The 13,673-nt window shown below is 50.2% G+C and overlaps 4 protein-coding genes across 4 annotated transcripts; 1 reads left to right on the top strand and 3 right to left on the bottom strand.

The window, feature by feature from the left end:
- Window positions 1–1,347: 1,347 nt before the first annotated feature.
- MAA_09584 (uncharacterized protein) lies at window positions 1,348–2,520 on the bottom strand (the record flags this gene model as incomplete). Its single annotated transcript, XM_007827582.1, has 2 exons — window positions 1,348–2,239; window positions 2,315–2,520. The coding sequence occupies 2 exons, from the start codon at window positions 2,518–2,520 to the stop codon at window positions 1,348–1,350; spliced, it is 1,098 nt and encodes a 365-aa protein (XP_007825773.1).
- A 2,802-nt stretch (window positions 2,521–5,322) lies between these two features.
- Window positions 5,323–7,113, top strand: MAA_09585 (ferrioxamine B transporter; the record flags this gene model as incomplete). The annotated part of the gene is made up of 1 exon (XM_007827583.1): window positions 5,323–7,113. The coding sequence occupies one exon, from the start codon at window positions 5,323–5,325 to the stop codon at window positions 7,111–7,113; it is 1,791 nt and encodes a 596-aa protein (XP_007825774.1).
- A 549-nt stretch (window positions 7,114–7,662) lies between these two features.
- On the bottom strand, window positions 7,663–9,198 carry MAA_09586 (toxin biosynthesis protein; the record flags this gene model as incomplete). The annotated part of the gene is made up of 4 exons (XM_007827584.1): window positions 7,663–8,458; window positions 8,530–8,638; window positions 8,713–8,851; window positions 8,905–9,198. 4 exons carry the CDS (start codon window positions 9,196–9,198, stop codon window positions 7,663–7,665), a joined length of 1,338 nt encoding a protein of 445 aa, XP_007825775.1.
- Window positions 9,199–11,460: 2,262 nt separating this feature from the next.
- MAA_09587 (Peptidase cysteine/serine, trypsin-like protein) lies at window positions 11,461–12,622 on the bottom strand (the record flags this gene model as incomplete). Its single annotated transcript, XM_007827585.2, has 3 exons — window positions 11,461–11,995; window positions 12,055–12,284; window positions 12,371–12,622. The coding sequence occupies 3 exons, from the start codon at window positions 12,620–12,622 to the stop codon at window positions 11,461–11,463; spliced, it is 1,017 nt and encodes a 338-aa protein (XP_007825776.2).
- Window positions 12,623–13,673: the final 1,051 nt, after the last annotated feature.

Below are 13,673 nucleotides of genomic sequence, written 5' to 3'. Positions count from 1 at the left end.
GTAGCCAAAGATATCATCTGTCAGTTTTTGATATAGCCGTAAGGTTTGTTTCACGAGAGCAACAATATTTGTAATGCTTATACTTTGGTTGGACCAGAGATCTAACAAGCTTTTTGTTGCCATTCTAATTCAGCCAAAGTAAGCTTGAGGACGATGTCTCAATCCCCCCCGAATACGTGATGTACTGGATCATAGTCCATATGTGCACACTTGATCCAACCTTTACCTCGAGCAAAAGCTTCCAACACATCCTCATCGGCTGGTAGAAAAAACCGGTACCGCCCGAACGTCTTGTTAATGGGCGCACCCCAACTTCATTGTTATAGAAATGCCACAACTAGTCCATGTTCTTGTTTTCCAGTAACTCTTTATCCGAACGTGTGTCTAAAAAGAACAAAGACAATACTTTGTCGACCATGTCTGATGAATCACCGGAGAACTTTTGGCACAATAGCACTTCCTCGCGCACTTGACTCCTGCTCTTTTGGATCAGCATCGAATCTGACTGCAGCGGAATTAAGACTAGCAGTTCATACTGTGTCAAATTGAACATGGCCTCCCTCGCCCATCAAAGACGGCGAGTACCATTTCAAGCCTCGCCTCTCCTACAACAGGAAATTCCAAACCAAGTCCCACCCAACCTGGTCTCATCGATGTCTCTACTACCTTTTTACTAGGTAAAATCTGGCGACACGTTCTCAAAATTGTTACCGCCTCTGGTGTCATCACATTGGATGACTTCTTCACATGGAACCTAGATATGGGAACAGACTGTACCAGCTTACTAGTTGGTTTCTATTACTGCAATGCTATCTCTGGCACGGGAACAAAACCACCAACGGCCTGTCCGCTACCAACACCGAGTGCTACCGCCAACGCTAGATATTTTACAGCCTTTATCAAGAGCCTGAGTTACCACCGCGGTCCTGTTATTACGATCCGGAACTAGGTCAGGTAGGCTGTGCGTGGAAGGTGCCTATAACTAGAAACTTGAGGCAGCCATCAGGTCGGATTTGATCCCTTTTTGTAGAGCCTTTGAACTAGCGATAGCTGGCAACAATACACGCACATATATCCCACCAAAATTTCTTCCAGCTCATAATTATTGTGCCTTATACGAGGAGTCTCGTACAAAATTTGTTGCATTGTTTGAGCGTTGCTTTGAGGGTAATGAACTAGCTACGAGACAACTTAGAAAAGAGGATATCATGGAATGTGTTTATCTCAGCAAATATTAAATAAATTAAGTCAGATATCACTTTAGAGGTCGTATATCTCTCGAGAATAAGATGATTTCCCATATACATTGTAGAATGCGCCATTCTTTACTTAAGCGATCCCCCTTGATTATACTCTCCTATACCAATTCTGCTTTGGATCGTTCAAGCATTCCCCAACCGTGACTGACTTGAATCCATTTTTAAACAGCGACTTGAGCATATGCTCCGTCAGGTTGTATACGGACTGAAATACTATGTCATGCTCAATGTCTAGCCACTTCGTATTCTCGGGGTTTTTCCCCTCGACATTCCTATCCCATATGTCCTTTGACTTTTGGATCTCATATGGAGAGTCATGCAAGTACCCCTCAGTGTCGAGATTGAAGTATGTGACATGATATCCCAGCTCACCCAGCCGTCGGTCAACCTTGTCGCTGCTTGCCGAATAGGGTGGACGAAAATACGTGGGGAAGTAGCCGAGGATGTCAGTCAGCGCGATTTCATTGTAGAAGATTTGGTTGTCTAGCTGAGCGTCGCTGATTTCGGGAAGACGCTGATGCGACCACGAGTGGCTGCCAATTTGGTGACCCTCCTCGATCATGCGCTGAATGAGGTGGCGCCAGGGAAATGTAGCATTATTGATGGCACCTTTGCCAAGATTTCGGCCCGTAACGAAGAAGGTGGCCTTGGCTTTGTATGTCTTATCCAAGTTAGTACTCGGATCTGAGCAGGTAATGTGTGTGAATATATGTCTTGCATCGGTTGAGAGGTAGTAGCGTGCCTTGAGCAAGTTGAGTAGATCAGCAGTGTACTCATATGGGCCATCGTCGTATGACAGCGCAATAACCCCATATTTTTCACAATGGTAAACCCCCTGTCCGTATGGAACTGAACCGTGCTTGGATCGATCGACATGCTTCGTGTCTGGACCACTCGGGCGAATGTTCCCGTCGCAACTATCGGAAAAGTCGACCTGGCAGGCAGGAGACGAGCAGTAATCATACCCCTCGCCGCACCACCTAATCCTCAAGACGGAAAACAATGTCAACAATAGTCCAAGAGTGTGTTAAAGTCAAGTCTGAGTTTGTACTGACCCTTCAATAGAGCAGCAGTATCCTTTAGGACAGGCTCTTTTTCCTTGATTAATACCACACCGACCGTCTTGTCTAGGTGATGGGCCACCAAATGTCGAATGCTCTTCCATTGTTTGCTTCCCGCCATCCATGTGGTCGCCCAGGAGTCCGAGTCTGAGTGCGATCGTGGCCGGCACAGCCGCAAATACAAGGGGCAAAGCCTTCATTTTGTACACGAGCGTAATCGAGACTGGGTTGGACTACCTGGCGGAAGCCTGAAACCATGCCGTTCAGATGTTGCCTGCCGGTTTTGTGGCAAACTATCTACCGAGCTTCGCAACAGAAAGCGAACCACTGATTCTATATATCCTGCAGGTGACGAATAACGCGTCCTGCATGGTAACGGACGATGCACTGTCAACCTCCGAAATAGCATAGCACTGCATTTAGCTTTATTGAGTTCCATGGGTGCTATCAGGATTGTTGTGTGTGCTCGGTCGACACTGGTGTGTAGGACGATGCCTGACCCGACAAGTCGCAGCATCGGGAACTAAAAGTCATGAGGCACCAAAGCGTTGCACAACGTCATATTGGACCGATCAAACGTACCATCCACCTACAATACGTTGTACAAACCAGTTGAGCACAGGTGGCAAAAGAGATGTGGCACAGCATGCGAATAGCTCGTGTAATCCTGGCCCGGTGGTAGCACGCAACAAGTTCCGACGTGTTTCTTGCTGCATAGTACGGGATCAGAGGCCGGATTAGGCGCCACGGACGAAAATCCAAGCTTGTGCGCCATGGAGAAGCCTTTTTATAGAGTCGAGAGGTACAAGCCCTGCATCTAGTTTTAGGCGTCCGTTCAAGAGTATGTCCCCTTGTTTTCGGCCACCAAGCTCGAAATCGAAAGATTGATGTACACACGATGGATAATGTAGCAAGAAGTACCAATACGAGGCAAAATGCAATAAACAGCCGCATCACTGGGTGCGATATCCAATCAATCGAATGACGCAGTTGAAGCCGCGTGGCGCGTCGCGTTTGTTGGGTGACTAAGAATCGCAATCAATGGTGGCCACCCTATACAGCCGACGACGATGCCAGCGACGTTGCTTCATGAAGTCAGGTTTGTGGGCTCGACGGGAGAGAGTGTCAATCATCAGGGTCAAGTTTCACTCGAGGCGAATTCCCACGTTGCCGTCCCCCTTGGCAAACCCCGAGGATCAGGTATGACGCGCATTGTGCATGAGCATGAGAAGCATGGCGCTAGTGACAGGCCAGAGGAGGCAGTGCCAAGCCGATAAGCGACTGGTAAACATGAAAAGTTGGAAAGCTCCATGATGACTACTAGTGTTGATCTATAGTGAGGTAAGTTTGTTTCAGGCATCTATGGTGCCTTTGGGTTTGTTGATGATTGATAAGTCGATCCTCGGAACGATATAATCGGGACCCAAACTTATGTGTTTATTACACGAAAGCTGAGCGTCTCCATGGAAGCGCGGTTCATCTAGAACAGGATGATGCAATTAAATGGGGACATGTCCACCGTGGAAGAGGTTTTGACGGGAAATAGCAACCTGAAAAACTATTGGGACGAGTCAGGCGCGGCGATAAATCGGAGTGGATGGACGGAAGTGCGTGGCCTGTACAAAGGGTTTTTCCTTTCTTTACCACTTGCATTGCTCGTTCATTCGGAAAGTCAAAGTTGAAGCATGTCAGCAGTTCGTTGATGCCGGTTACGATTGCTTTATTGGGACAAGTCGTGGTAGTTGCTCCTCTCCGCCGGCCATGCCGAATACTCATGCGTCGGACCTTTGGGTCCAGGGATTGAGAGCGCCAATTCCGACGTCCCTGCGTGCCGCGCACCAGCTCCTGCACCGCGGAGGGTTGTTCTCAAGCTTAATTCGACGTTGGGCCGGGTGCGGCTGTTTGGCTCTGTCCTTGGCGGCGTCCAGGAGCCAATAAAAGTAATCAGATCCATCTGATAAACGGCTCCACAGGGCATCGGTCCGGTTTTTTTCTTCTCTTCTTTTCCAAGGGTGGGAATATATTGAGGAAGAAGAGGAAAAGCCGATGCGACGAGATGGAGGAAGAGGATTTGATAAAGCCAAGTGCGGACTACAGAATGGGTCCCTTGTTGAGACGGCAAATGAAGGAGGAACAGGCAACGGAAGTAGAGTAAGAAGAGAAAAGGAACAGGAGCATTTCGCCCGGCACATCGCCCGGGTCGCGAGGTCGTGGGGACATGGTGAGCTACCATCCAACGAAACCAGCCCGGCCACTTTTCGGTGTTGAGCATGGCAGGGACATGGGGGTCTTGTTGTAGTGTTCACGCTCAGCTCGTTTCGTTTTCTCTTTTGACCGTGGGGGATGGACATGCATCCTGCAAGATTTGCATGTATTAATCCAAGGGCACACATGGCTGCCCAGCCCACCGGACGGAAATACATGTAAGGATATAAGGGCATGAACGCCTCGTCGAGGGCTGCTGTATTGGCCGCTCCTTCCTTTATTCCATCATCAATATTCCTTGCCGCTTCCGCTTCCGGGGTGAGACATTTGATGGGACCTGCCAAGCCCGCCTACTCCCACCAGACCGCCTGAGATCATCATTGAATATTCGTCAACACCCGAGACATTTCCCACAACAGGACATTGCGAATGTGCGCCTAGACTGGTTTGCTAGCACTAGCGTTGCAGCTGTTCCCAGCCATTATTTTTGACACCCACCAACTACAGTCAAGTGGGAGAGGCGAAAAGAATTTCACCAGATCAGGCAGCCAAAGTGTATTAGCGTATACTTGGCGGTGGGTAAATACAATTGATGTCTGGTACCTTCACAACATTGAAGGTATATTCTGCCGCACACAGTCTGGTAGCTTGGGTGCTGCGTCTTACTGGTCTTTGTATTTCTTCTTCGGCTTCATTTCATCTGCCTCAACTTGCGCCGGCACATCATCCAACCGCCACAGGCCCCATTCTTCGCTGCTGCCGTGACCTTTCGATTGACTGACTCACGGAGAATCGACATGGACCAAATGGGCAGCCAGCGTGCCTCGGAAAAGGCTGCCGATCCCCCAAGCTTCGTGGCCAGCGTTGGCCAACATCACACATCACCAGCCACCGCTGCCGACGCCGTCAAGGACATCACATCCCCGGGCGTCGCGCGTGTCGAGGCCATCTCCTCCGTCACCACCAACCGCGACAGAGTCTTCATCTTCTTGGGCGTCTTCCTCGTCGCATACGCCTACGGCCTCGACGGCACCCTCCGCTACGCCTACCAGCCCTCGGCCACCAACTCGTTTGGCAAGCATTCTCTCGCATCCACCATCAATGTCATCCGGTCTGTCGTCTCGGTGGGCGCCCAGCCCACGGCCGCCAAGATTGCCGACGTCTTTGGCCGCATCGAGCTCATTTGCTTGTCCGTCTTCTTCTACGTCCTCGGCACCGTCATCGAGGCCGCCTCCCACAATGTCGACACCTTTGCGGGCGGCAGTGTTTTGTACCAGATTGGCTACACCATGATTATTCTGCTCGTCGAAGTCATCATTGCTGATATAACCTCGACCCGCGCGCGTCTCTTCTTCAGCTACGTCCCCGCCCTGCCCTTCATCATCAACACCTGGGTGAGCGGTAACATTTCCGAGCTCGTGCTGCAAAACAGCACCTGGGAATGGGGCATCGGCATGTGGGCCATCATCTTCCCCGTGTGTTCCTTGCCCCTGATTCTCAGCTTGCTTGTTGTTTCTCGCCGTGCCAAGCGCCAAGGCCTGCTGGAGAACTACACGTCGTCATTTAAGCAGCTCGGTTTCAAAAATCTTGCCCTCGAGCTGTTCTGGCTTCTAGATGTCATTGGCATCATTCTCATTGTTGCCGTTCTTGAGCTCGTGCTTGTTCCGCTCACGCTTGCGGGCGGAGAGAGCTCCCAGTGGAAGTCGGCTCACATCATTGCGCCCATTGTCGTCGGCGTCGTGTGTATTCCTGCCTTTGTCTATTGGGAGCTCAGGGCGCCGCACCCGCTTGTTCCGTTTGCCAACATGAAGGACCGTTCTGTCTGGGCTCCCATGGGAATCGCCGTCTTCCTCAATTTCGCCTTCACCATGCAGTCTGATTTCCTGTGGACCGTCCTGATTGTTGCCTTTGACTTTTCCCAAAACACCGCCACCCGCGTGACCTCGCTCTACAGCTTTACCAGCGTCATCGTCGGCCCCCTTCTGGGCTTGGTTGTGTACAGAGTCCGCCGACTTAAAATCTTTGTTGTCATTGGCACAATGCTGTACATGGTCGCGTTTGGACTCTTGATTCACTTCCGCGGCTCTGCAAACGGATCGGCCCGGGCTGGTGTCATCGGTGCTCAAGTGGTTCTCGGCGTCGCGGGCGGCTTGTTCCCCTACACCACTCAGGCCTCATTGCAGGTCAATCTAAGACACGAGCATTTGGCCGTCATGACAGGTATCTATCTTGCGACTTACAACATTGGCTCTGCACTTGGAAACACTGTCTCGGGAGCCATGTGGACTCAGCTCCTACCCGAGAAACTCAATGAAAACCTGAACCCTATCAATGCCACCCTGGGCCCTCTGGCTTACAACTCGCCCTTGACCGTTGCACCGTTGTATCCAGTTGGCACCCCTGAGCGCACAGCAATCATCAGTTCATACCAATATATCCAGAAGCTGCTCACAATTACCGGCATCTGTCTCTGCGTTCCCCTCATCGTTTTTGGGCTCTTGCTCCGCAACCCGAAGCTCAACAATGACCAGACGCTCGCCAAAGACTCTGGAAGTGAGACCAAGACTGAAGATGATTCTCGTGCGTAATTTGACACATGAATAAAGATGTTGTTTTTCTTGTTGTTTTTTGACCATCCGTTTTCGCGAAGCATTGTATGTGGCGAGGGATGTTTTAAGTGGTTGCTAATATTAACAGTTCCACATTCGCAAGGCAACTGGAAATTTTGGTCGTGTAAATAGATGGAGCGTTCATTCTAGCGGAAGGCTGTCAACTAACTTACTGTTGTTTGACTCCTCATGTGTGAATGGATCTTTGTTTCCGCGTAGCGGTACCAATACCGTCTTGCCGAGTTTCTACAATCTGGGTGGAATATATTTATTCACAAAGAAGTATACACTAATACATTATAATATAAAGAGTGATAGCCGGGTATTTTAACTAACCAAGTTTTGACTTCTTCTACTGTGATATATAATACTGTAGAAATAGACAGCCAATGCCAAGCCTTTCTGCTCAAGACTTGGAATGAAAGGCAGGTGGTACGCCGCAAACGACCAGCTACAAGTCATCATCCAAGGCTCAAGCATGTCTATATGTTTTCCCATGATACGTAACCCGCTCGGAAAGACGTCACCTCAAAGCTTTGTATCACGACCATCCAGTGACGATGGCTTCACCTCCTTCGCCCACCTTTCATCGACGGTAAATTGCTCTCTCCTCGTCTTTTCTTTCCACCGGCGCTCAAACTGCCTTCTCTCGTCAGCCTGCCTCGCCAAATCTTGCTCGAGAAAGTCGGCAATTGCATCCGCCGACTCGGCAACCTTTTCCATGGCCACCAGATGCCCGCAGTCGAGGATGGCCTGCCTCACGCGACCGGCCCCGGCGCCGCCACTACCCCCGACCCCGGTGCCTGTCCTCGCCACCTTCTCCTGTCGCCGGTCCGGCTGTGACATTTCAGACTTGTTCCCAAATATGTACAAGGTGCTAGGGCGCAGCTCCGGTAACCTCTGGAAGGCGTGGACCGGCTCGGGTCGGTAAAACGGGTATCCCGGGAATTCCCGCCCCATCAAAGGGTCCCAGTCGACAATGGCGTCTGCCGACTCGGAGCGGTACGTTGGCCGCAGAAATGTGAATAGCTCCTGGTGCTTGGTGGTAGTCAGCGTCGCCTGCTCGCCGTCGGCGTCTGGGTAGAGCTCCGTGGGCCCCCGGCGAAGGCCGTACTCGACCCAGCGGTCCAGGACGCGCGGATCCCAAGCTTGGTAGAATTTCGTTTCCTTGAACTTGGACGCTGCTTCCTGCGTGGATGGCCAGGCGTCGCGGCGACGTGTGGACAGCATGGCTGGTGTGACGCCGCCGTTTTGCATCTGGATGACGGGGTCGATGAGGACCAGCGAGTCGAGGAGCCGCGGGTGCATCAGCGAGAGAAGACACCTATTGACCATGTTTCTTGTCAACAACCTCTTCATTTTGTGTGGGATTTGTGTGGGCAGTTCCCCCCTTACAGTTGTGTGCCGCCCATGCTGTGGCCGATGCCGACGATGGGGTGCCGGATGTCGTCTTGCTTCGAGTTGATCAGGTTCATCAAGTCTCTTGCGTGGTCGAACCAAGACGCTGGAAAAGCGTGAGTCAGACAGTACTCGAGATGGTCCGCACGGGGGGTTCAATTTTAGTTGGTTTGTACGAACGGTCGTTGCCAAGCATCTTCTCATTGAGCACCCCGGACTGGCCTTGGTTCCATATATCCGCGATCCAGACTGACCTGATGCGGATATTCTTCCTCAACAGCCGATCGTACACATCGTCCCAAAGAGGTTCGTACAATTCCTGACGAAAGTCAGCTCTTGCAAATTTTGGTCTAAAGCTGGCAACGGGGATACCTTGGGGAAGCCGTTGGCGTGCGCGCCAATAATGGTCACATCGCCGGGTTGCGGGCGCGGGTTGCTGAGTGGGATGTACTGCTTGACGGCCAGTTTGGGAACATGGTCGTCTCCATTGGCCGTTGCGCCGAGATAATCTCTTGTGTGGGAGCCGCTGATGGTGTGCTCAACTTGGCGGAAAAAGGTCGACATTGTCATGGAGCCGTACGTGTATCGCGGCTGCTCAGCAAGGCGCCAATGGAAATGTTGAGCTGATCTTAAGGGGCGAACAGCAGCAACCCGCGTCGACAACATGTTTTCTGGCCAAGACGACTGGTTCTGTCGGGTGGCTGTAAGCGCCAAACTTGGTTCGTCGGCAACGATGGGGCTTGCGGCACATAAACCCGGGAGAGAATAAAAAGGTCGACATGTAAAGCGCGCCCTATCAATGCCGAGGAAATCGACGGCTCAATTTCTTCATGGCTGGGCATTTGTGGATTGGAATTGCCTCGGCTGTTTTGAGACATGCTGGCCAGCGCGGTCCGGCTGTACTTTGCAGGCTTAGAGAATGACCTGGGCCTTTTTGACAGTTTTTATAGCTACTTTCTGGGTTGCCGTCTTGACTTTTGGTGATGCATGGTTTCTCCGACTCTCTACCGTGCCAGGGGCCGAGGTCGGCAAAAGAGTTTCCGATCGCATCTCACACTATTAATAGCTACCGCGTAGTGCTCTCGCGGTCGGCTTTGTCCATGTCAAAAATCCTAGTCTTGACGACAGAGAGTCTAAAAAATGCCGACCTCGCGAGCCGCACCTTTTCATTCACCGTCTCCTTCAAAGTCTCCCGACCGTACGCTCACTTGGCATCCCTCTCCACCCGTGAGTCATTCAACTAACTGCAACGCACGAATACGCCGCCTGTCGGTTTTGTGCGGACTGTGGCGCCGTCTTTGGGGGGTACGATGAGTTTTTGTACAGAGGCACGGAGAATGCGGGTGAGACGGCGCTGTATTGGTACTATTTGTTCAATTAACCAACGTCGGCAGCGAGTGTTCTGGAGGCTGGGTTTGAATGGGGGCATAAGAGTTGCCAGCTCTCTTTAGACAACTCAGATACCCGGCACTCACTTAAAGCAAATATCGTCCTCCCCTTGCTGCCGCATCACCTGGATTAGGCGAATCGTACCATCGCGGGTGGCCTTTGATCGCGTAGACGTGGGAAGGCTTTCATCGGTAGAGAGGCTTCCCTCCGACCGGTAAATAGCACATTTACACCGCTGAAGGACAGGTGCGAACCGGCAGGTAGAATAACCTATCGTCGATCAAAGCCAGTATCTGAATATCAATGATCAAGAACCGACAGTCTTGAAAAAGGGCCTGCAAGGACTATAAAGTAGCAACTGACAAATCCGATTTCTTCTCCTTAACCAGAATAGTAAGAGACGGTAAAGGGTCTTGCTAATAATATTAACTACCGCAATACCTACAGGAACCGCTCAGAAGACCAGGTTCTACCTTTCCGGCCTCGGCAGCAAGCTCTTAAATCCATACACAAATTTTCGGAAGCGTCAAGGTCTTGCCGGACCCGGCAATACCATCCACATTTAAAAGGAGCTGACTGGGGAGCGGAGCATTCAAAATAAGCTCTTCACAAGACGTTTCGGGCTTCGAGATGCACTTGCCCACGCATGAAAACACCGCACGTACGGTCATGGGTGCCTGGATATTGGTATTAGCCACCCAGCCCATCGTAATAGCAGGTCCATGCTCATTAAGGGTTCCCTGATTTTGAGCGGGCGAAAACAGCCAAACAGCCATGACTTGTGATTGATCTCTTTGTCACGACTGGATCCTTAAACAGTGGTCGAGGGAAGAAGAAGCAACAGGTGGGTTAATCTCCCGCGCCTGCCACTCAAACCGTACCCAGGAGTCCGTGAAGCCAAGAAGCGGGCGTAGAACGTGATCCGTAAATGTCCGTAGACGAATGGCCAAGTAGTGAGCGACGATGTGCGGGTTCTTCTGAGCCCTATCCCAAACAAAAGTCCGCCGCGTGCGGTCATCCAGGCTGAGACCGGATAAGACGCTGGATTGGTAGGATAGGCCGAGGATGGACCCGATTCAGAAGCGGTGGTCTTGACGGTTCTATAGCCCGGGCCGTTGTCGATGGTTCCACACGTCTTTTATCCGCGAAGCTTTCCTCTTCTTAGCTTGCGTCGGCAAGGAATGCAGGTAGCAAAGAATTTACTACTCGTATTAGCCGAGGTATTCTTAAGGAAGCAAGAGAGTATACGTGTGTGGTCGCAGGCAGAGCAATATTTAGTTTCTATTAAGTGGCGGACGAAGAGGTGTACGCGTCAAAATACGATATCATGTGAAAGTGAAAGTAGACCTAAGGCTTGGAGTACAAGACTCAATTCAATGATAATCTCAAAGGGTGTCAGAGGTCCTTGGTTTTCCTAGAGGGGAAAGGGATGAGTAACCACTATATATACATGAAGGGAACGTTTGTGCCTAGGACCCTTGCCCGGTCATGTGTTTAATCTGTGTAACTGAGAGGTCCATTGTCGGGCTCGAGGTTAGGTCATTGCAGTGTATCATCTAGTTTCTTATCAATGCATTGGAAAACCTCAACCATATCCCCGTCGGGTTTTCTTAGCCCTTTGCAATCCCCTGCGGCAGAGATGCAGTCCAAGATATTCTCTGGAAACTTTTCACAGTGTTTCTGAATCTCCTCTCTCAACGAGATACCCGGCCGGAGCTCCTCTTCCCTTGCCTCAGTTATAGGCCGAGCAGTAGGATCCGGATTAGAAACCGGCCCAAGATATTGCTTGATGAAAGGCATATAGCTGCCAACCTTAGTATATATCGACGGATTTTGCATGTCGAAGCTCCCCGCCAACGCGACACCAATTAACCGTCCATCCTGGTCAATAAGAGGACCGCCGCTATCAAATCTGAATACATTCTTGCCGTCTCCGCCAGCGCATATTTTGGTGTCTCTATTAGCTGCATCTGGAGTAACATCTGAACAGTCCTCAAGTGGGCGAACAGGAATCTCAATCTTCTGGAGTTTGTCGTCTTGGTAAACGCCGCGTTCTAAGCTTACTTGCTCACCCCTTGCCTAATTGTTAGCGTCCTGTCCGACAGTGCCAACATGAAGCTTATAGGCACTTACCAGCCTGCAGTTACTGCGATGGAGTTGACCAGGGGGTCCGAGTCGTCTTCGGGTAGCGTTGCATATTGAATCTTGTTGCTCTCGCTCTGCTGAATTGGAGTCGACAACTTCAATATTGCAATGTCATTAACAGCAGAAGGAAAGTGACCTCTTCTTGGTGGACCTCGTTTGTAATCAGGGTGCGCCACGACGAAATCAAGCTTTCCAACAACTGCGCTCTTGCTCATATCCTGCTCATGTTCTGTTAGCTATGCCGAAGCACTACTCACCCTAGTAGCTAAAGTAGGTTGACGAATAAAAGTCAGAGCAGACCTACCTTTGTTCCTGCCCTCACGTAGTAGGCATCTCTAAGGCAACGGGCGGCGGTAAGAACCGTAGTGTTGTCTAACAGAGCACCACCGCATATATGACTCGATAATCCCTCAGCAGAACTACCAATGCTAACGATAAATGGAAAATCGCCGCCCTTGGCCTCTTCTCCGCCAATAATCCTCTTGTCAATAGCGACCGCCGCTGCCGAAACAGCAGTAAGCGTGACGGCCAGTGTAATCAAAGCCTTGCGTATCATTGCAAAAATATGGGGGCTTATGGGCTTGGGAAAGAGATATATGAAAGGTAGCACAGGCCAGTACTGACTCTAGATAGATGAGAATACAGTGATTTAGATGGGCAGCTTGCTGTATTTATTCTTGTAGCTATATATATATTTAGATATTGATTGACTTGTACAAGACGCTTACCAATACAATGAACCATAATCTTTCAACTATGTCCCTGTCCTGATATTAGATCTATGCATATTTCATATTGGATTTAAGCGAAATAGCTAATTTAGGCATCGAATATTGGTTGAATAAGTAGACTGGCTTGGCTAACAGACATGTGACATGCACCCTTTGAGAAGCATCCGGCTATCCCACCCAGCCGTGTCGAATGCCAAGGAGCTGTGTATCTGTCGGACAGGGTTCTCAATTTGCAATCTCCTCGCCGGAATATTATGTGTGCTGCCGTATAACAAGTCACGGTGGAGGTATCGGCTACAGCAACTAAGACATGATTCGGTTCTGTGGGATAAAAACGGCTTCTATTATAAGCTAATATTCGAGCTGCTAGAGAGATTTCAGCACGCCTACACGTGTTCTCTTCGCCACAACAGATAAAAACACGCACGTGCTATTGCCAATAGAGTAGGAAGCAGCAATGGGAGTCGTTGTACTGCTGCCTTAGCATGGCAATATTTTGAAACTATACATTTCTCTGGTTTCCAGAGTTGAGGAGAGAGAAGAATTTTATAAAATCTCTTAAAATATGTTACTATTACAAGAGTTACTGCTATAAACCCCCCTGGTAATATAGTTAACAAACTTTAATTAAAACGAAGACAACTATTATCAATATAACCAAAGGCCTCCATCTACAATCCGCCCAAACCTCATTGTCAGGCCACTCATAGCTCAACTTGCAAGGGTTGGAATGTAACCAAGGGCCAATTGTCAATGACTCAATGCTAGGAAACTGCTCCCACCCGCCCGAAGCATTCACGCCCCTGCCCGTACGAGCGGGAATATAGCTGGGTCAGAAGACCGGGGCAAGTTGTAGTTGAAGCCTGAGGACCGAAA

This window comes from Metarhizium robertsii, assembly GCF_000187425.2.
Source record: "Metarhizium robertsii ARSEF 23 chromosome Unknown MAA_Scf_5, whole genome shotgun sequence".
Lineage (NCBI taxonomy): Eukaryota > Fungi > Ascomycota > Sordariomycetes > Hypocreales > Clavicipitaceae > Metarhizium > Metarhizium robertsii.
Note: the sequence above shows the minus strand (reverse complement) of the source record. Positions and strands in the feature narration are given on the sequence as shown.